This window comes from Musca vetustissima, unplaced genomic scaffold (assembly GCF_032173495.1).
Source record: "Musca vetustissima isolate MV318-11 ecotype Yass unplaced genomic scaffold, APGP_CSIRO_Mvet_v1 utg5655, whole genome shotgun sequence".
NCBI lineage: Eukaryota > Metazoa > Arthropoda > Insecta > Diptera > Muscidae > Musca > Musca vetustissima.
In genome coordinates, this window is record NW_026880165.1 from 152,373 (window position 1) to 175,769 (window position 23,397).

The window sequence follows — 23,397 nt, forward strand, 5'->3', positions numbered from 1 at the left end:
AATTGATTTATTTTTTTAGTCATCATTGTCAAAACAGATTTTTTTACCTTGGAAAGCTGTTATAACAGGCTTTAGTTTCTGTTTTGCTGCCCAGGATGGATGCAGATTGTCTTGGCTTTGATTTTGTGTTTTATTTTCCTTGGGTGCCTTATTTGCATTGTTAAAGGATTTATTATTATTGCCTTTCACCTCTTTCGTATCATTATCTTCACCAAATACAATCTTCTTTCCCTGGAAGCCAGTTATTACAGGTTTAAGTTTTTGTTTGGCAGCCCATGATGGATGCAGCTTTTCATTATTGTTATCCACATTTTTCTTTATATCAGGTTTTTGTTGTCTTTGGTCATTCGGCCATGACTTTTGTTGTCTTTGATCATTATTCCATGGTTTTTGTTGCCTTTGGTCATTTGACCATGGTTTCCGTTTGTCATTGAAACGTGATTGCTGGTCTTGTCTTCTATTATCATTACCAACTCTATTTGGTTTTTGTGAATATTTTTCGTCTTGCCATTTATTTTTTTGTGGGAATTCATCATTACCGCGACGTTGTCTTCTATTTTCACGAAAATCTGTATACTTTTTGGAACCATTTAATTGTATCAAATGTCGATCTTTTTCCTCCACTTCATGGTTATCTTCTGCGGCATTTTTATTTACAACAGCAGTTGAAAGATAATTTTCCCCAGTTTCCGTAACAAAGAATGGATCAACGACATGTGTGGTTTCCTCAGTTTCAGATTCATTGGCACTATCTTCACTTGGTTTGAAACTTTCGTCGGCTATGCTTTCTTGATCGGACTCATGTTCTGATTCAATATTTTCTTGGACTTTTACAACTGGTGTTTTAATTTCCAGTCTTGGTTTCTTTTGTGGAACTTCTTTTTTCGGTGGTTTGCCATTCACAACCTGTGTGGGTCTTTTCACTTTCGGGGTTTCTTTTACTACAATGGGCTGCTTTTTATTTTCTTGTATTTCCTTTGGTAAAATATTTTCTTCCACTTCTTCGATTTTCCAACCAGATACCGTAGATATGCTGTTATTCTTTACGTCCCCATCATTAGCTTCATCATTGCCTTCAGTTGGGCAATTTTGTTCCAACCATTCTTGACGATTGCGTGCCATTGCCTTTTGTTCCTTAAGAGCTTGTCGCTTGCGTTTCTTCTCTTCAGTCCGTTCGATTTTTTGTCGTCTTTTACTATTTTCCCTAAGCTCTTCCTTCCATATGGCACTATCACTATCCTCAAGCTTTAACTCTAATTTGAAACGTTTTATTAAACCCTGCATAACTTTGTTCATTGCCAGCAATGCTGCCGCCATTTCATCGGGTGTGGATGAACCATTTGTAATCACTGCTGCGGGAGGTTTCTCCAGTAACAAAACACATTTCATGATTTCAGCACGTTTCAGTTTCTATTTATTAACAGGAAAATGGAATCACAATAATCATTTTCACTTTCTAAAAATATACGATTTATACACACCTTTAGATGTTCCATGGTCTCGGTTGATTTACGTATTCTTTCCTTGCACTTGCTATCCTCCGGCCTTTTTTCCAACAGGGTCTTTAGTTTACGTATTTTGTGCACGAGTTTGTTGATAGTCTGTATTCTTGCCTGTTGTATACCCTTTTTATTGGATATTACCTTTAAAAAGTATTGGAAATTAAATGGAATCTGTACTAAATTGTATAGCTTTATCACTTACCATATTATTAAATTGTAGTTTATTTAACATTTTGTACTTTTTCCTGTTTCAACAATCAAAATAATAAAAAAATATAATGTGCTTTCTTGTTATTTACTGTGGTGTGGTATGTTCAGTGAACAGATGATAGTGACATTAGTGTATGTTGCCACATTGAAGTGAGGGTAGCTTTAATGAAGACGTGTGGCCATTGCACAATATTTTGTAATGGGAGACAAAAAACACTCGAAATTCGGGATTCTTGTAAAACATAACATTAATACAACACAAGTATTTTTCATTTTTTTTTATTCGTTATGAAGAATTGCGTATTTTATGCCTTCCCTGATTCTGTCAAGTATTTTCTACCACACATCATGTAATTAATATATATCACATAATGTGATCCATGCTTGATATGTATCATTTTTTACCATTTGCCTCTTACTATTCGTAAACATGATACATTTTCGTCTCATTTCCGCTCATCAACATTCGTAACATACGTTTATTTTGTTGATTCCTCTTCATTTTTCCTTTCGCACCAATTGTTTTTAGTGTTATACTTACGTATAACATAATGAGTATATACAGAGTTAATTGGCATTAGTTCTATAGCTCATTTTAGTGAATCGTTCAAATTGAACTAAATTGTTCCTGTCAGCGACGCAACTCTAAGGATTAGGAGATATTTTGGAGGAAATACAGTAAATAAATATAAAAGGCGACCAATTAGGAGTGGCCAATAACGGCAATAGGTATTCCAAGGGTAGCTGTACACCTTTAATTGCGAAGTGAGTAAACTTTTGTGAAAATATACAACAAGATTGATTATTGTTGATGGTCCCACATAGTTCCAGAGTTGGCGACCAAATCTAGGGGGTAAACCCAATTGGAATTTTGGAAGTCGTGAAAATCGACTTCCAAAATTTTGATAAGATACAGATGAAAAGCTATGCGAAAATTTCTGTGTAAGACTTTGGAATTATGTTGGTCAACCACTATTATACATTTTTTCTGCATCGGCTATCGGATATTCCAAAATTAACTGTTTCTTTCTCTTCATTATAGCAAAGAAAAATGCCAGTCAAAAAAAAGTGTCGCATATGTTTGGCTGAGGACAAGGGCCGCAATGGAATGCAACCATTGTTTGATGAGAAAAATATACGTTGTGCCGAAATTGTCCATCGCATAGAGGAATGTGGGGGAATTGTGGTAAGTAAAAAACCAAACATCAATTTCTTCATCATGGCATGCTCCTAAATGTATGACCTTTTTTCTAATTGCAGTTAAAGCATCATGACGAATTCCCCACAATGATATGTTTCCAGTGCCTAGACTATCTAAATACATCGTATAAATTTCGTTTAATGTGCCAGTCCAGTGAACAGGCTCTATTGGATGCAATAGTGAAGGTGCGTCAATTTGCAAAAAATATCGATTTTAAATTATACTACAATTTTAATATTTTCAGTCGGAATTAAAAACGGAACCACAGGAATCTTCGACGTCGGCCCAACAATCTACAAATGTTTCCAAAACAAGGTCCACCACCACCAGCACTGCTAATGCACCAGCGGCGGCTGATGAAGAATTATTTTTCGAAATACGTTCCGAATTTATTAAAGGCCAAGAAGTTTTCTTCGACGATCTGCCCGACACCAAACAGGATATATTCAGCGACAATGACAATGACCGTGATGATGATGATGAATTTCTAGCCATTGAAGAGGTGGATTTGGAAGAAATTGATGGCGAAGAACATTTGGATGATAGTGATACAGATAATGATAACGATAAACTATTAGATGATGATGAATTTGTGCCCATACCAAAAAAGAAATCCAAAACAAAAGCTGCGAAGCCCAAAAAGGAGACAAAAGTAAAGGGATCGACTGGCAATAAGACTACTGGTGCAACTACTACTGGTGAAAAGGGTGTGGGTAGAGGTCGAGGTCGTAAGAAAAATGAAGCGGAACCGGAAACAAATATATGTGAAATCTGTGGCAATATCTATGCCAAGCGAAGTCTGCTGAATATGCATATGAGACGTCATCGGGCCGAAAAGCCATTTGAATGCGAGTAAGTTTTATTCGCATAGCCTTAGATTTAGGTATTGGATAAAACAAAAATGATGTGTCTTATTGGAATAGGGATTTTGAGCCACAAGGAATTTTGTGACAAAGCGGCTTTTGATAATTCGGAGTCAATTTAGAAAGAAAATTTAAAGAATTTTAGAGGACCCTAAGAGTGGATTTTTAAACGAATTTTAGAGGACACTAAGCGAGGATTTTTAATCGAATTTTGGAGGACCCCATGTGTGGGTTTTAAAAGAATTTTAGAGGACCCTAAGTGTGGGATTTTTAAGAATTGTAGAAGACCCTAAGCGAGGGGTTTTTAGAGAACCCCAAGCATGGATTTTTAAACGATTTTTAAAGAATTTTAAAGGTCTCCATAAGGGTGGATTTTTAAATGGATTTAAGAGGACTTTAAGCGTGGATTTTTAGACGAATTTCAGAGGGCACTAAGCAAGGATATTTAAATGAATTTACAACACTAAGCGTAGATTTTTAAACAAATTTTAGAGCACTCTAAGCGTAGAATTTTAGAGGACCCTAAGCGTGTATTTTTAGAACAATTTTAACGTAGATTTTTAACAGAATTTTGGAGGATCCTAACCGTGGATTTTTTAAAGAATTTGAGAGGACTCTACGCGTGGAATTTTAAACGGATTTTTGAGGACCCTAAGCGAGGATTTTTTAAGAATTTTAGAGAACCCTAAGAATGCATTTTTTAAACGATTTTTAAGGTTGGATTTTTAGAAGACTTTAAGCGTGGAATTTGAAACGAATTCTAGAGGACCCTAAGCAAGGTTTTTAACAATTTTAGAGAACCCTAAGCATGGTTTTTTTAAACAAATTTTAGAGGACCCTAAGCGTAGATTTTTAAACAAATTTTAGAGGACCCTAAGCGTAGTTATTTAAACGAATTTTAGAGGACCTTAAGCGTAGATATTTAAACGAATTTTCGTTGACCTAAACGTTTGTTTTTTTAGGACTCTTGTCGTGAATTTTGAAAAATTTTCAGAGGATCCTAGGCGAGAATTTTTGAAGGATTTTTAACGTTTGAGTTTTTTCAAGATTTTTTAAGAGTATTTCAATTTAATTTTTTTCATACTTTATTTTCAGAATTTGTGGTAAACAATTCACCTGTCCCTCGGAAATAGGTCGTCATATACGAATTCACACCGGAGAAAAACCTTATGTTTGTCGTTTCTGTGGCCGAACATTTGCCGATAGAAGTACAAACATTAAACATGAAAGGTAACACCTTTAATAATTAATAATAACAAATTATTTTAAATAAATAATTTATGATTCTTCTACACAGAATACACACAAATGAAAGGCCATTCACCTGCCAGACATGTGGTAAATCATTTACATACTCAAATGTATTAAAGAATCACATGCTAATACATACAGGAGAAAAGCCATTCCCGTAAGTACTGGGACCCATCACCCCATCCAATGTATTATATACAATAAATAAATTAAATATTTTTTTGTTTTTACAGTTGCAAACCGTGCAATAAAACATTTTCACGCAAACATCAATTGGAACAGCATTTAAGTACCATAACACATCAACAGACTATTAAAAATCTCCTAATGCCAAAATTCCGAGATGAAGATGGTACAGAATATACATTGCAATTAACCGATAGTCATGGCCAACCAATTGAACAACAACTACAGCAACCACAAGAGCAACAGCAACAACAACAAGAATATGTTGAACAGAAACTTTAAACTTTGCTTAGTTTTTACTTTACATTTTATTTATTAGAATACACCATTGTCTTGATTAGATCATAAGTATCCTTTTGAAATTACATATTTTGTGTATATTGTACGCTTTTTTTTACACACACACACGTATATATACATAATGATGACCCCAAAAACTTTTCGTTAATCCTATATATAGTACTATATATACGTATGTATATATGTATGTACGTACAAACAAAAAAAAAATCAGCTTGACTAATTGCAATAAAAAAAATAAACATAAATATTAAGAAACTAAATTGTTTGTATTCAACAGAGAATTTTAGGAAGAATATTAAGAGGGCGGATTAATGGTAAGTATTTAAAAATTATATGGATTTTTGAAAAAAAGGTAAGATTTTTATAACAATCTCTACGCGTGAATTTTTTAGAAGAATTCGGCAGATCCTTAGAGTGTATTTTGATATTGTATTTTAAAGGACTTAAGGCTGGAATTTAAGAGCATGATAAATTTGGATACATTTTAAATTAAACATAAATTTTTTAAGGAATTTCAGAGGACCCAAAACTTTATATTTTGTTCTAAATCGTAAATCTTTAAAAAATTAAACATGGATTTTTTTAAAGATTTTCAGAGGACCCTAAACATGGAATAAGAAGTTTATTTCAATATTTAAAAAAAGGCGTGGATTTTTTAAAGAAATTTAAAGGCGTGGATTTTTTAAAGAAATTTAAAGATGTGGATTTTTTAAAGAAATTTAAAGGCGTGGATTTTTTAAAGAAATTTAAAGGCGTGGATTTTTTAAAGAAATTTAAAGTGTGGATTTTTTAAAGAAATGTAAAGGCGTGGTTTTTTTAAGGAAATTTAAAGGCGTGGATTTTTTAACGAAATTTTAAGGCGTGGATTTTTTAAAGAAATTTGAAGGCGTTGATTTTTTAAAGAAATTTGAAGGCGTTGATTTTTAAAAGAAATTTAAAGGCGTGGATTTTTTTAAGAAATTTGAAGGCGTGAATTTTTTAAAGAAATTTAAAGACGTGGATTTTTTAAAGAAATTTAAAGGCGTGGATTTTTTAAAGAAATTTAAAGGCGTGGATTTTTTTAAGAAATTTAAAGGAGTGGATTTTTTAAAGAAATTTTAAGGAGGGGATTTTTTAAGGAAATTTAAAGGCGTGGATTTTTTAAAGAAATTTAAAGGCGTGGATTTTTTAAAGAAATTTAAAGGCGTGGATTTTTTAACGAAATTTAAAGGCGTGGATTTTTTAACGAAATTTAAAGGCGTGGATTTTTTAAAGGAATGTAAAGGCGTGGATTTTTTAAAGGAATGTAAAGGCGTGGATTTTTTAACGAAATTTAAAGGCGTGGATTTTTTAAAGAAATTTAAAGGCGTGGATTTTTTTTTAAGAAATTTAAAAGTGGATTTTTTTTTAAGAAAAAGGAGTGGATTTTTTAAAGAAATTTAAAGGCGTGGATTTTTTAAAGAAATTTAAAGGCGTGGATTTTTTAAAGAAATTTAAAGGCGTGGATTTTTTAAAGAAATTTAAAGGCGTGGATTTTTTAAAGAAATTTAAAGGAGTGGATTTTTAAAGAAATTTAAAGGAGTGGATTTTTTAAAGAAATTTTAAGGAGTGAATTTTTTAAAGAAATTTTAAGGAGTGGATTTTTTAAAGAAATTTAAAGGCGTGGGTTTTTTAAGAAATTTAAAGGAGTGGATTTTTTAAAGAAATGTAAAGGCGTGGTTTTTTTAAGGAAATTTAATGGCGTGGATTTTTTAAAGAAATTTTAAGGAGTGGATTTTTTAAAGAAATTTAAAGGCGTGGATTTTTTAAAGAAATTTAAAGGCGTGGATTTTTTTAAGAAATTTAAAGGAGTGGATTTTTTAAAGAAATTTTAAGGAGGGGATTTTTTAAGGAAATTTAAAGGCGTGGACTTTTTAACGAAATTTAAAGGCGTGGATTTTTTAACGAAATTTAAAGGCGTGGATTTTTTAAAGAAATGTAAAGGCGTGGATTTTTTAAAGGAATGTAAAGGCGTGGATTTTTTAACGAAATTTAAAGGCTTGGATTTTTTAAAGAAATTTAAAGGCGTGGATTTTTTAAAGGAATGTAAAGGCGTGGATTTTTTAACGAAATTTAAAGGCGTGGATTTTTTAAAGAAATTTAAAGGCGTGGATTTTTTTTTAAGAAATTTAAAGGAGTGGATTTTTTAAAGAAATTTTAGGGAGTGGATTTTTTAAAGAAATTTAAAGGCGTGGATTTTTTTAAGAAATTTAAAGGCGTGGATTTTTTAAAGAAATTTAAAGGAGTGGATTTTTTAAAGAAATTTTAAGGAGTGGATTTTTTAAAGAAATTTAAAGGCGTGGGTTTTTAAGAAATTTAAAGGCGTGGATTTTTTAAAGAAATGTAAAGGCGTGGTTTTTTTAAGGAAATTTAATGGCGTGGATTTTTTAAAGAAATTTAAAGGCGTGGTTTTTTTTAAGAAATTTAAAGGCGTGGTTTTTTTAAAGAAACTTAAAGGCGTGGATTTTTTAAAGAAACTTAAAGGCGTGGATTTTTTAAAGAAATTTAAAGGCGTGCATTTTTTAAAGAAATTTAAAGGCGTGGTTTTTTTAAAGAAATTTAAAGGCGTGCATTTTTTAAAGAAATTTAAAGGCGTGGTTTTTTTAAAGAAATTTAAAGGCGTGCATTTTTTAAAGAAATTTAAAGGCGTGGTTTTTTTAAAGAAATTTAAAGGAGTGGATTTTTAAAGAATTTTTAGAGGACCATAAGCTTGGTTTTTCAAAGAAATTTAGAGTGCCGTAAAGTGTGGATTTTTAAAGAAATTAAGAGGACCCCAAGCTAGGATTTTTAAAGAATTTAAGAGGACCCTAAGCTAGGATTTTTTAAAGAAATTTAGAGGACCTTAAAATTAGATTTTTTTAAAGAAATTTAGAGGACCATAAAGTTAGGATTTAGAGGGCCCTAAAGCTAGGATTTTTAAAGAAATTTAGAGGATCATAAGCTTGGTTTTTTAAAGAAATTTAGAGGACCCTAAAGCTAGGATTTCTTAATGAAATTTAGAGAACCCAAAAACTAGGATTTTTTTTAAGAAATTAAGAGGACCCTAAGCTAGGATATTTAAAAAATATTAAGATTACCCTAAAGCGTGGATTTAGAGGAACCTAGTTTAAATTTTTAAATTAAATTTGGGTCCTGTAAATAAAACGTAAAATTTTTAAATGAAATTAAGAGGACCCTAAAAAAAATTTATGGATATTTTATGAGAAATTTTGCAGGATCTTTTGTGAGAGATTTTAAAGCTTTTTTTAAAGAATTTTACAGGATCTTTTTTTTGGGGAGATTTTAAAGGATATTTTTTTGAAAGTGGTAAAATTACCTTTTTTGAAATATTTTAAAGGATCAAAAAAATGAATATTTTACGAATATTGTGAGGATCTTCAGCATGGATTATTGAGAATATTTTAATTGATTTTTTAATGAAAAGAACTTTCTTTAAAAGAATTTTTAGTAGATCTAAAACATGAATGTTTTTTATTTTTTTTTTACGATTTTTATACATTATAGAGTATATATTTACAGGTTTTAAAACACCTTAAGCGTAGATTGCTGTTTAACCTTCCATTTTCAATTAAAAAAAACATGGTGTTTATATTTTTATTTAATTTTTCTTTTTTATTTGATTTTATTTCACTTTTACAGTTTTTTTGTTTGTTTATTTATTTTAAAGCAAATATATTTAAGTGTGATTTGTTGTTGTTGATATTTAACTATATACATATTGTTTATTGTTGTTTTCTTTTAGTTTAAATATATAATTTGTTTTTTATATTTGTTCCAATCGAAAAAAAATAGTAGTCAGATAAAACTATTTACAAAGGGGGAGAAGAGGAGAAAGGTAATAATTTTCTTTGTTGTTTTTTGAATAAAAGTTTTTTTGTTTGCTTTATTAGTTGTTATTTAAAAAATAAACTAATTATAAACCGAAACATAATAATAGTAATAATAATAATAATAAAGAGGAAAAAGAGAAAGCTATCACTTCAGTGTTTTTTTTTTGTTTTTGTATTTTTGTTCTAAAACAATTTCAAAATTTGATATTTGTGTTAAAATAATTCTTTTTTGTTGTTATTGTTAATAATATTTATTATTTCGTTTCTATCTTTTAATTAAAACATTTGTATTCCTTTTGTTTTAGGAAAAAGAAAATATTTTTGTTTGATTTCGTTTTGGGTGGGTGGGTGGTTGGTTGGTGTGTTTGTGTGTGTGTGTGAGATACTTATAGAGAGAGGGATAGAGAAAGACTTAACGCCCGCGTTTCGAACGTGTTCTTACTTATTTAAAGCAATTTTGTTGAGTGTTTTTTTCTTCTTCTTTTTTGTGTACTAAAAATAATGTTTTTTGTTTCTTTTATTTTCTTTCTTTCTTCCAATAAAACTAATTTTAAAAGTAGAAAAGGAAAACAAAAATTAATAGATTATTTTTTATTTGTTTTTAAACTAATTTTTAATTAGGTTAAATTGGATGATTTTTGTTTTGTGAATATCTTATATATTTCATTAAGATTGTGTTTGTTGTTGTGGTGGTGTGTGTTTGTCTTTGTATATAGGTAGGAAGGATGTTTGTCGTTTTTTTCTTTTCTAGTAAATAATTGAAGAATGATAAACCTTTTATAAAGGAAATCGTCGGACAAAATTTTTGTTAGCCCTGTTGTGGGTGGGTGTTGGTAGCATTTACAAATATTTGGGAGTATTTAAAAATATAATTTTGTGTTTATTTTTGAATAAGGGTGGCGTGAGAAAGAACAAAAAATGGACATTTTGAGTCATATTCTGAATGTCTTCATATGGGAGGCATAATATAACGAATTATAATAAAAAAGGTAATTTTTTTGGTAAATTTTAAGGGTCGTAGCCTAGATTTTTTTAAAGAAATTTTAAGAAAACTAAGATGTAGATTTTTTAAAGAAATTTTAAGAAAATTAATGCGTAGAAAACTAAGGTGTAGATTTTTTAAAGAAATTTTTAGAAAATTAAGGCGTAGATTTTTAAAGAAATTTTAAGAAATCTAAGGCTTAGATTTTTTTAAAGACATTTTAAGAAATCTAAGGCGTAGATTTTTTTAAAGAAATTTCAAGAAAACTATGGCGTAGATTTTTAAAGTATATTAGAGACCCTAATGGTAGACGTTTTAAAGAATATTAGAGAACCTAATGGTAGACGTTTTAAAGAAATTTAGAGGACCCTAAATGTTTTTTTAACAGACGTTTTAATGAAATTACGTTGGCCACAAACGAGTTTTTCTTAAATCGTGGCTTTTTAAAAATGTTTCAGATGTCCCCAAGGACATCTCTATTAACAATTTCATTGAATTTTGTGGACTGTAAAATAAGTTTATTAAGTCTTATATAGAATTTTGGAACATTGAACAACATCCTAGAGAATTTTAAAAGTTAGCATACTTGGAATTTTTATAGAATTTTAACGAAGGATTCCTTAACGGAAATATTTTTAAAGAAATATAGAGAGTCTTAATTGAAAACTTGTTAAGCAAAAAATCCGCTTAGATGGTATTAAACGAAAACTTTTTACAAAAAATGTTAGAGAACCTTAAAAGGAATTTCAATATGAGTTCTTTTTTGTAGAATTTTAATGGTCTCTAAACGTTGAGTTTTTAAGTAATTTTTGATGATCCTAAATGTGAACTTAAAAGAAGAAGACTATAAGATGCCCCTAATGGAAATATGTTTAATGAAATATAGAGGCTCTTAAACGGATATTTTATAATATATCGTCTATTTGTTGCAAACGTGATTTTCGAGTTAATGATGCACGATTGTTCGCTGTAATAGACCTCATGTTGTGTAAAAACATCATATGAATATTTCTTTCTAATTGAGAAGCTGTAGAAATTCCTCTGTCCCATACAAAGTGTGAGTAAATTGAAAACTTAAAAGCCATTTTCTGCAAAATCGCTTTTTTGAGTTATGCCTGTCTTGCAGCAAATGAGCGATATATTTTTTTCTTATTAAACGAGAACTTTTAAAATAAAGAGAAATAAATAGAGAAATTCTCAAAGGACCCTTAAGATTTTTTCTACAATTTTAGCAAGTGGATTCTTAGAATTCTAAAGAAATCCAAACGTGATTTTAAAAGAATTTTAGTAAGCTTCAAATATGGGAATTTAATGAGTTTTAGATGATAACAAAAAAATTGTTAGAATTTGTTAAAGCTGCTTAACCATTCCTTAGAGTGGTATACAAATGTGGACTTTTTAGAGAACGTCATGGTTGTTTTTTTTACAAATATTTTGAAGAATTCAGTCATACATTTTTTTTAATATTGTTTTTAATTATCTTTCTTTCATCGATTTTTATATACCTTTTTATTGGAATTATAGAAACGTCCAAAATTTTTTTTCTTTTCATAACATGAATAATTTGCCAATGTTTTCAATTGAGAATTATACTTTGAATTTTACAAGTCTCAAAGTCTAAAGGTGCATTTTTTGGATACTTTTTTAGGAAACAAAACATGGACTTAAAACATATTGAAGCTATCAATAAAGTTAATTTTTTTAAATTAATTTCAGAGAACTTAAATTGGTTCTTTGAAAAAGAATAGAGTTTTTTAAATGGTTCTCTGTATGTTTGGATTAGTTTAACAATTTTAAAGATGTTTTAGAGACAAAACCTGGACTTTATTTGAAAATCTTAAAGATGCCAATAAAGTTGATTTGTTTAATTATAATTTTGAGAATTTAGAAATTTTTAATTTTTTACTTTTTCAGAGTACTTAAACTGGTTCTTTGAAAAGAGCATAACGTTTTTTAAATAGCCCTCAGTATGTTTGGATTAGTTTAAACAATTAAAAAAAGGGTCCAGGAACCAAAACCTGGATTTTTTTTTTAATCTTGAAGATCCCAATAAAGTTGATTTCATGGTAACTAAACTGATACTTTAAAAATAGAATAGAGTTTTTTTATTTTCCCTCCATCTTAAAGTGCGCCCAAAATTTTAATATGTTTAGACAATTTTAGAGAGTTTCAATATAGAGGATTTTTTAAAGTCTTCTCGATATATAGATTCTACATTAAGAAATCGAAAACAAAGTAAACTGTAAACTTTTTTCTGGATGTTAATGAATTCCCTCGCAAAATTACCTGCTAATGGATTTTGTTCCGTTGCAGCGAATTTTAATGTACCTTTAGCAATAAATGAACCCTCAAATACCTTTAGAGTCTTCTAAACGTGACCTGTCTTCACAAAATGATTTAAATATTCGTCCATAAAATCAGATATCAAGAAAATATAAAATTTTAACAAAAAGATCCACATTAAATGAAGACCTATTCCAAAGACAATTAAAAAAATTGGTTTCTTCTTCTTGTCAACAAACATTTGTAAATATTCGTCCACCGCGAAAGCCTCGCGAATGTGTGATGCAGTCGATTCATAATTCTCGAATCAAACAGTTTCTATTTTTAATAATTGTTGGAAATTTAATTGTTTTTCAACCTTGCAGTTTCTTTAAAAAATAAACCCTTAATTGACCAGATGTCAATAAAAAAAGTTGTCTTCTTCTTGCGAAAAAAAAATTGTAAATATTCGTCCACAGAAAGCCTCACAAAAGTGTGATGCAGTCGATTCATAGTTCTCAAATCAAACAGTTTCAAATTGTAATAATTGCTGTTTTGAATTTTTTTCACATAATGAAGACATTCAGAAGAAATTGCTGATAATTTGCTTGACATTTTTCATTAAATGAATTCAAAACGATCTCATCTACAATTACCGAATATATAGATATTTTTAACATAAATTTCGAAGGACAATTTAACAGCAAAAAAAAATCTAATGAAGATTCTTTGAATCTCTTAAACAAATTGTTTTTATTTTTTTTCTCGAATTTAATCGAAAAGTTCTGTGTATTATGGAACTTTGTATTGTTGTATTGTGTATGTGTGTGTCTAAGAAATAGAGGAGTTCGTGTGTGTTTGTGTTTGTTTGTGTTTACAATTTATAACTACTGGATTTAGCAGTATTTATTCCATCATTTTGTTTTTCCATTTTAGAGCAATTATTACTGTGTATTTATTTGGATTTCGTATTGTATTTTCTGAAATTTGATTTTGGGTTTTCATTTTGTTTTTGTATTTAGTTTTTCGTTTGTTTTCTTTTCTTTTTTGGTAAACATTTAGAGAATAGCAGCACAACATTAAAGGATTAGAATTAGTTAGTAGTAGTTGTATTTCTTCTTCTTCTTCTTCGTTTTTTGTTGTTGTTGTTGTTCTTCCTGTTCTTGTTGTTATAATAATAGTAAATTTGATGTATTAAAGAAATTGTCGTTTTTGTTGTTGTTTAATTAATTAATTAACACTATATAGTTATTCTTATTGTGTGGTTGGTCAGCTTTTTTATCTATCGACATTCGAATCATTATAACCTTGTCGACGTTTCCAGATTCGTTTTGTGTTCTTGTTGTTTCCGTTGTCATCCAAATGGTCACCCAACTACTATGTTGTAGCATTATAATCAGCTGTTGTTGTACTTGTAATATCATTAGCAGCATACAATAGCATTGAAATAATAAATTTCAACACTATTCGGATATCGGAAAATCCGTATCGTCTTTGGGTTCCAATGACCGATATTCATCTGAATCCTCACTTGTTGTGGTACCAATCGATGTTGGTATGGAAGGTGAGCTTTTGTCAGCCATTTCGACATTTGATGAAGGAGTTATGAATATAGCTGAGGCTGTTGTGCCTGCTGCTGTCGTTGATGATAATGACGATGTAGATGCTGTGGATGGTGCCACCACAATTTGTGGTGTTGCAGAGTCAGCTACAGCAGCTCCATCAGCATCCTTATCACCAATGCCACCAGCTGCAGCTGTTGTTGAACTTAATGCAGAGTTATGAGGAGGAGGCATGTCGCTAATTGTCGAATTCGTTTCTGGTGTTGCTGTTGTTGTTTTAATATTTTCATTATTATCATGTGTTGCTGTTGTTGTTGTCGTGGTGGTGGTTATTGTATCTGTTAATGTTGTGTTTATATCGGCAGAGGCCAACATTAAATCTAATTCCAATTTGCTAGCTGTTGCTGTTGGCTGCTCTGTTATCACAGTTGTTTGTAAATTTGTTGCCGCCGCCATTGGCGCTGACGTCGATGATGATGAGGCCGTTAGTGACATGGACATTGAAGATGTTGTGTTGGTGGCAGAAGATGTTACCGCCGCTGTTGCTCCCGCTGATGTAACCATTGTCTCCATCGCCATCATATCGGCAATGGCATTTTCATCTTCCTCACTAACGCTAATGTAACGGCATCGTTCACTTAACAACGACACCGGTTCATCGTCCTCTTCGGTAACGCTAGTAATGCTCATTGTACGCTCTTTAAAGGTTAACATATGGGGTGCGGTATTACTTGAGGCCGCTTGACCAGAGCCGCTGGCTGTTGTTGTTATAACGGTAATGGGTGATGTTGCCAATGGGGGTAATAATGTTGCTGCTGCAGCAGCAGCACCGCTGCCACTTGTTGAGGAATCAACAACATCTTTCATTGCAGTTAAAATTGCACTTTGCGATGCTGCAGTTGTGCCGGAAACTGTTACAGCAGTCGATGGTGACGACGAGGACGATGGGGAGGATGATGTTGCTGCTGCTGCTGAAGCAGATGATGAAGGAGCTAAATTTGTATCGCCACAATGAGACTCACTTTGTGATATTGAACGACTAATTGAAGTGGTGAATGCTGCGGAAATAAATGAAGGAAAATTTTGTTATCGGTTATAATTGCTTAAGGAAATAATATTAACGGTAAGTTTTTCTATAGAATTTAATGTTATCGTTAAGATTTCCAATAGAAAATATTTGTATAGGTGATAGTTTCCATAAAAAATATTGTGATGGGTAAATTTGTCTATAGAAAATATTGTTATCGATGATATTTTCTATAAAGAAAAGTTATCGGTAACATATTTCTGTAGAAAATGTTATTATCGATTTAATTTCAACACAATATATTGTTATCGACGAAATTTTATATTGACAATATTATTATCTACGACATTTTATATTGGAAATATTGTTATGGACGACATTTTATTGTTATCGATGATATATTTTCAATAAAATATTGTTGTCAATAATATTTTTAAAAGAAAACATTGTTATCGATGATATTTGCTATGGAACTTAATTGTCGATAGGTATTATTATCGATTATATTTTCTATAGAAATGATTGTTATCGATTATGCCCTCTATAGAAATTGCTGTTATCGATTATATTTTCAATAGAAATTATTGCTATCGATGATATTTTCGATAGAAAATATTCTAATCGGTTATATTTTCGATAGAGAATATTATAATCGGTACAGCTTCCAATTGAAAATAATGTTGTCGATTGTATTTCTTGCCGACAATAATATTATAGGTGAGCTTTTTTATATAAAATATCGATAAAAGCTTCAACAAAAATAATGTTATTGGTTATAATTTCCACATAAAACAATGTTATCGGTAACATATTGAATAAAAAATATTATCGGTTGTAGTTTTTATAGAAAATAATGTCATGGATGATATTTTCTACAGAAAAAAATTTTATCGATAATTCTTTCTAAAGAAAATATTGTTAAAGACCATATTCTCTATAGCAATTATTGTTATCGATGATATTTTCTGTAAAAAACAATATTGTTATCGATGTATTCTTATAGTATTTTCGATTTATTATTTATTGAATATATTTTCTATAGAAAATACAGATATTCAATACATTTTCTGTAGAGAATATTTTTATCGGCAGTTTCCCACTGAAAATATTATTGAATTTTCTGAAGAACATAATGTTATCGGTAAGCTTTTCTATAGAAAAAGTCGTTAACGGTATGATCTACAATAGAAGATGTTGCTATCGGCTATAACCTTCGAGAAAAAATATTGTTATCGGTTATAATTTCAACAGAAAACATTGTTATCGTTTGTATTCTATTAAAAAAGAGTATTGTTATCGATTATTTTTTCTATAGAATTTAGTGCTACCGCTGATATGTTCTTTGAAAAATGCTATTTTTTGGAGAAAACACTGTTATAGAATACATTCACTACACAAAATATTGTTATCGATAGTCAGCTAAGTACTTCGCTTTGTTACAAGAGACATTTGGGTATGAAAGGTTTTTTGTATAGAAGCAATAGCTTCTGGGGAGAATATCCCAACAAAAAACTAAGGGAACTGATGAGAATCAGTGGCGTGATCCGAAACTATAGTCTTCCCTGCCTTACCTCTCGGCAAACAATGCCATACATTCCCCACTAATAAATAGTTGTTTTTTTATAAAAACAACAAACTGGGATTCAGCCTGACTATTTTGCAAAAACAAAATACAAATGGTATCCCAAATAAACCGCCAACACTACTGAAGTTATCGATAATTTTTACTAGAGAAAACATTGCAATCGATGATATTTTCCGGAGAAATAATTTTTTTTTTTAAGAATTTAAAGTTATTTTTAATATTTTCTGTAGGAAATGGTATTGTAGTTATCGAAATTCTATAGAAGTTCGATAACGTTCCATAGTTTTTTTTTAAATATGTAAAACTCACATTCTAAACGTTCACGTCTAACCGACTGTCTGGAAACCATCGGTACCAATTTAATACGATAAAATTTAGAGCCTCTATTAACACGATAACGATTTTCATCCTGAAAAAAAGAAAATAATCATTATCGTATCATATCCTATATCGAAGTTTAAAATTGAAAAACTTACCTTTTTAGCCAGACAATATTCCTTTTCCACGACACGTCCGATGGCATAATAAGGCATTGGTATGCTAGAATCATCACCCGCTGGGGGTAAACGTAAATTTAATGCAGCTAAACTGTCGCCATGTACAAAATATAGACTGGGCGTATCTTGGACAACCATAAATTGGCCATGGCGCATGCTCCACACAACAAAGACCAAATCACCTTTGGCACAAGATTCCAAAACAATGAATTTCTGACTAGAACCATCGGATTTTGAACGTGGCAGGGTCGATTGTTCATAAGTGGAACTGCAAAATAAACAATAAATTAAATTTGAATTATTCCGGCAAATAAGTGAAAATGTGGCCGCCACTTACCCCTTAAGAGCTGCAACAGATGTCTCCATTTCCAGACGTTTCGATTTCTCTTGATTTAGCTCCTCCTCCAGGCGACACTTGTCCCGATGCAAATAATCGATTTTCTCCTTTAGCCAACTGTTGCCCTCCTCGTTGGTTAACGCATCCAGGCGTGTTTTCAATTGGAAATTTTCCTTTGTCAACATTAGATCCTTTTCGCGCAACTGTTCCAGCTGGCGTTCCTTCTCTTCGATCATTTGCTTAAGGATACTAACATTGGCCATCACAGATTCTGAATTAAGGGGGAATATTTTCGATTGCCATATGGAACGTTCCATTTCAATGGCGGCCGTTATGGCCTTCTCTTTTTCCGCTTCGAGTTCTTGGCGCAGCTGTTTCATTTGTTGTTCATGCTGCGTCTTGTCGATGTAATTTTCCAAACTACGTTCACTGCTGGGTACCTCCAGGCTTAAATCCGACGGAGAACGTTCCATTGAAGTCATTAGCTTGAAACGTTGTCGCAGTGACTCCAATTCGGTTTTGTGGGCGTGGATGAGTTTTTCACATGCCTCCGAGACGGCCTGCTCCCTTTCGGCATCCACGGATTTCAGTTTCTCCCTTAGCTCTTCCAGTTGTGCCTCCAATGTGGCACATTTTATTTGCATTGTGGCCATTTCATTGTTCCGCTCCCTTTCTTCTTGTAGCTGCGTTTCACGCTTCTTCAACTCTTCCCGGAGCAGAAGAATGTCTCGTTCTCGTTGTTCCTCTTGGCAGCGAGCATCCTGCTCCCTGGCTTCACATTGCATGCGTATCACATTCCATTTATCATTGAGATTTTGTAATTCCGACTGCAGGTCTTCCTTTTGGGTTGTGGCCTCTTCGCGGAACGTTTGCAGATTGCTTCGAGCCAATTGGATACAATCCAAAGCCAATTTGGACATAGCTCCCAACATTGCCCGCATTCGAGTCACTTCTGCTTTGAGCGTATCGGCTGTTTCCTCGGTTAGAGTTTCGGCACTTTGCATGATGACATTTTCGGTTGCTGTACTTTTAGTGAGGCCCTGCAACAGGAAGGGACTGTCCGACATTGAAGTGGCCACCGATTGTTGTACGGCCACCACCTGTTCAAATTCCGTTTCGGTATCTGTCTCGGACTCTTCGCCACCACCAGCACCACCTCCAGGGGTGTCTTTGCGCAGCTCATTTACCCTTGGATTTAGTAGCATTTTCCCACTGGTCTGCATAGCTTTAACGCAATCGTCGGCCATTTCGGCCTGCACTTGTTTCAAACATTCCTGCATTTCGGCCTTTTCCCTCTTCTTGAGCAATTCTTCAAATCGTTGTCGCTGATGCATACCCGAACGAGAAACAAAAAAATATATCACAGGTTCCATATCGGGTAATTGTATCTGCGAGGCCATTTCGGGTAGATGGGTGGTAAGCACATCAATATCCGACTTGGTGATATTCGGCAGACGGGCATCAAACACCAGCGGATATTCATTGGCAAATGCCGGTGGCATATCGGTCATACCGGGAAATAATATGTTCAAGAAGTGACCCTCAAAGTTCATATTGAATTGTTGCCGCCTTTTCATCTCTTCACTGTGTATGCCATCGAAGTCTTCGGCCAGTTTGGAGGCCCAAAGGCGAAATTCCGAGGAGAATATTTTGCGACGCATTACCTCCGTTACGGCGGCCACATACATATTGGGCGCCTGATGTATCTGGTCGATGATGTGAATGTGCCGCTCGGCCCGGCGCAAGCAGCGTAAATAAAACAGCAGCCGATTGTCGAACTCACTCATGGCATTCTCAATGAAGACAATGCGTTTAAGGCGGGCATAGAGGTTCGAGCCCAACTCCTCCTTGGCCTTGGAAATACATCTACGATGATCGCGTATTTTTTGATGATTTTGCAGCATAACCAATAACTGAGATTGATGCGAGGCACATAGATCGGGCAGAATGGAGGCATCGCGGAGATTGATGGCTCTATTTTGATTCTGTTGGAAGGCCGTGGATAATTCACGCTGATCCTTGACCATGCTCTTTATTTTGTATTTAAACTCCTCCAATTTGCATAGGCGTTCGCCGAGACCTTTGATTTCCTTGACCTCATTCTGTTCCGCCAGCTTGATAATGTTTTGAACTTCGATTTTCAGTTTGTCATAAATTTCTTCGTTGAAGGTATTCAGGCCTTGGGCACACTCTTCGGCCATGGTGCGTAGCGCATTGCGATTTTCCTTGGAGGTGATCCATTGCAGCAGATTTAAACGGCGAGCTTGTGATGAGGTTGAGGTTTGTGAGGTCTGTGAGATACGTTCCTCATTCGAGTCGGTACCCATTTTCAGTTTTTTATTCGGTGAAGTTGATGTGGAGGAGGTTGATTTGTCGTCGGGGGGATTTTCACCAACTGCACTGCTGCCTTCCGCCGCTGCACCCTCCGATTTCTTTTCATCCTCGCTATAGGCATTAGCACCACCCACCATTAATACCGACTCCTGGGCATTTGTGGAACGCGAAAAGACATCATCATTCTCCAGAAATTCATCGAAACCATGAAAATCTGCCTCGGCCAACGGCATTAGACCCGGCAGAATTGGAATACGCGACAGCTTGGTTAAATCGTCGGCAAAATTTCTCAACAATTCCAAATATGAAGATCTCTTTTCTAAATGCTTGTCAAAAGCATCACAGAAGTTGCGAAAACGTTGACGAAACTCTTCGGTTAAGTCCTCCAAATTGGCCACCACCGCCGACCAGCCCTGCTGTTGTAAATGTTGATCGTGCACCAAACGTTCGCACAGACGTTCCTCGTCGCGGGCCAAATCATGCATACGCAGTGCTATTTGTGCCCTCTTCACCACCGTATCATAGACGGCCGGCAGTTCGAGACTACGTTCGACTTGTTCGCGCAAATCCAAGTCGGCTTCCACAGGAGGCATAACGGGTGGCAGGCGAACATCGCCCGTCAGAAACATATATATGGGGTTGGTGTCGGTGCCGGCTGAGTAATATGAGACCTGTGTGGAATGTGTTAACATTTCACCGCCACTCACCAGCAGGACTATGTTCGCTGCCGGTATGCCATGTAGGCGTTCGATGGTGTCTTTGAGATTTTCAACAGATGACAGTGCAACTGTCATATCAAAATTTAGCATGCGGCCGACATCGACATGGAATACGTACAACATTTTGTGGCCTTATGTTGCTACGTCGAGGAGAGGGGGGGTTCGAAGAAGAAGTTGTGGTGGTGGTTGGGCGTGTGTTGTGGAATTGTGAAAACAATTTTTAATTGTTTTTATAATTTAAAAAAATATATATTTATATTTGTATATTGTGCTTAAGTTTAGAAAAATATATATCCAGCTTAAATCCTCTTCTTGGTTTTCTGTTTTGTTATCGTAAAATAACAACAATAACAGCAGCAACAACACGAGTAAAGACGACGATGTCGGCGAAGACGACGATGTGAAGATGTTGTTGGTGAAGACGTGTTGACTTCCCCAAATAGAGCGCCACCCTCCTCCGCCTCCTCTCTTTTGTTTTGGTTTTTATCGTAGTAGTTGTTGTGGTAGGGATTAGTTTTGGCAGTGTTGCTTGCTTCCGTTCTCCTTCGTTTCTTATTCTCCTGTAGTCTCGTTCTCGGTTTCAAAAAAATAGAATGTTTTGCAAACAAACAAATGGAAAACTGAAAATGTAATTCTTTTATAGATGGCTTTGAAGTGCCACTTGTCCAAATTGGCGTCCCATTTAGTATAGTTTTGTTGGTTGGCTGGCTCGCTGGCTGGCTGGCTGCTTTGCTTCTTAGCCTTGAAGTATTCGGAAATGAAATTTGGAACGTGAACGTGTTAGGATTTGGGTTTTAGAAGTTTCTCTTTGTTTTCTTTTTCTTGTCGACACAGGGGAGTTGAATGCCTATAAATAAAAAGAAGAAAAGCAGGATTAGTTATATTTTGTTTTTAATTTAAAAATTTTAAGTAAAATAATTTATTTTTAGGTTATGTTTAAATATAAAAACTAAGATTATCTTAAAAAACCTGTTGGGTATAATTTTGGAATTGGAAAATAAGTAATCAGAAAATAAATGTATTTTGAGGTTAGGTTTAAATTTGAAGCTATCTCGGAATTAAAAATAAACACAGCTGTGTTAAAATGGTGAAAAGTTTATATTTTGGCCAAGTCCTATGGACCCATATCGACAAATCTCTACAAGAAGGTGGTAAAAAGTGGAGCGAAATTTTTGGAGTTCTACGTCAAAACATCGACATTTCGATTAAGGTATTTTGATTTTTAAAAAATCTTTTCTAAATTACAATTTATGAGCATGTCAAGATTATGTATTCCTCATTTTCGCCTGAAATTAAAAAAAAAGATTCATCAATGTCATAATGATTGACAGGTAGCTTTGCACATGTATGATTTTGAATCGGTATTCAAGTTGCATTTTTTTTCTTAAATAGCAGCCTATCGAAAAAACGCAATTAATGTAATATTCAATATTAATAAGAACAAAATATTGGAATTTGTACCACCACTTCTAGTTGTTTGTAGTTTTTAGAATTATAGGCTAGACGACTGACTATTATCTCATTTGTGATTTTTTCTCGAGATTATTTTTTTTTATTACAATAACCACCTAAACGAAGTGAAAACAAATAGTTATTTACATATTATTATTATGCGAAATAATAATGAAAGTAAACTATTAAAAATAATAAAAACAAAACAATAAACAGTAATGTCGGGATATTTGTAAATCGTGGGAAAAATGATCATACAAAGCAAAAAATAAATACTATGTTCAGAATATGCCTTCTAAATGTACCTATTATTAAAATAATATATAGTTCTCAGTCAGCTGATATTTGTATACGTATACAAACACATTGCATTGATTTTCATGATCATGATTGATTTTTGATTATCATGTGGCCATTTTTGCAGACATAAAGATTATTTCTATTTAATTTTAAAGCATTTCAATTTTGGTACTTTAGGTTAAAAATTAGCAAATAAATTAGATTCTAGTATAAACATGTTGTATCTATTTTCAGTGTATTGTGACTGTTGTTACAGCTGATCGCCTAAATATAATCACGACTAACTGAACGTACTCCATTGGAAATACAAAGAAACACTAGCGACTGTTATTGCAGATTTTTCTCGAACAGTGATAGATATTACCTGAAGATACATTATTAGTCAATATTAGAAATGGAGCAAAAATAGAACATTCTTAAGGCATTTTAAATTTGGTACTTTAGGTAGAAAATTAGCAAATATGTAAATTAAGGTATGCATATTATCACGATATAAGTTCTGGTGTAAACGCGTTTTAAATACTTTGAGTTGACTGTAACTGTTATTAAGGCTGATCGTCTAAGTGTAATAGCGTCTAACTGAACATACCCTATTGAAACTAATAAGAAGCAGCGGTTTCTCCAACAGTGATAGTTACAAACTGAACATACCTTATTCGAAAACAACGATAAAAATACTGGCAAAATACATGACTAATGAGTATTATAAAAAAAACTTGTTAATATTTATTGAACATTATTTTCGATATTTTAATTATATTTATTGTATAGAAATGACATTAAAATATAATTTATAATATATTATAATAATAGCTTTTTCTTCTTATACTTTAACCCTGTCCTATTGACTGTTGCTGTCATTACATCTGTTACTGTGTGAGATAGTTACTAACTGAACATACCCCATTAGAAGAAATAAGAATAATTAACATCAATAATGCCATATTTCGAACAAAATCATTCTTCAACAGTGATA

General features: G+C 32.8%; 3 protein-coding genes across 3 annotated transcripts; 1 reads left to right on the top strand and 2 right to left on the bottom strand.

Annotated features, from left to right (window-relative positions):
• Positions 1-8: 8 nt before the first annotated feature.
• On the bottom strand, positions 9-1,747 carry LOC133325584 (uncharacterized). The gene is made up of 4 exons (XM_061534323.1): positions 1,705-1,747; positions 1,482-1,643; positions 578-1,410; positions 9-475 (listed from the first exon to the last, which is right to left on the bottom strand). The coding sequence occupies exons 1-4, from the start codon at positions 1,732-1,734 to the stop codon at positions 16-18; spliced, it is 1,485 nt and encodes a 494-aa protein (XP_061390307.1). The 5' UTR covers positions 1,735-1,747; the 3' UTR covers positions 9-15.
• A 1,016-nt stretch (positions 1,748-2,763) lies between these two features.
• Positions 2,764-5,561, top strand: LOC133325585 (zinc finger and SCAN domain-containing protein 31). Its single transcript, XM_061534324.1, has 7 exons — positions 2,764-2,898; positions 2,973-3,110; positions 3,158-3,765; positions 4,872-5,006; positions 5,074-5,184; positions 5,261-5,440; positions 5,555-5,561. Exons 1-7 carry the CDS (start codon positions 2,764-2,766, stop codon positions 5,559-5,561), a joined length of 1,314 nt encoding a protein of 437 aa, XP_061390308.1.
• Positions 5,562-13,979: 8,418 nt separating this feature from the next.
• LOC133325586 (RB1-inducible coiled-coil protein 1) lies at positions 13,980-20,803 on the bottom strand. The gene is made up of 4 exons (XM_061534325.1): positions 17,617-20,803; positions 17,259-17,547; positions 17,092-17,191; positions 13,980-14,985 (listed from the first exon to the last, which is right to left on the bottom strand). The coding sequence occupies exons 1-4, from the start codon at positions 20,790-20,792 to the stop codon at positions 14,072-14,074; spliced, it is 4,479 nt and encodes a 1,492-aa protein (XP_061390309.1). The 5' UTR covers positions 20,793-20,803; the 3' UTR covers positions 13,980-14,071.
• Positions 20,804-23,397: the final 2,594 nt, after the last annotated feature.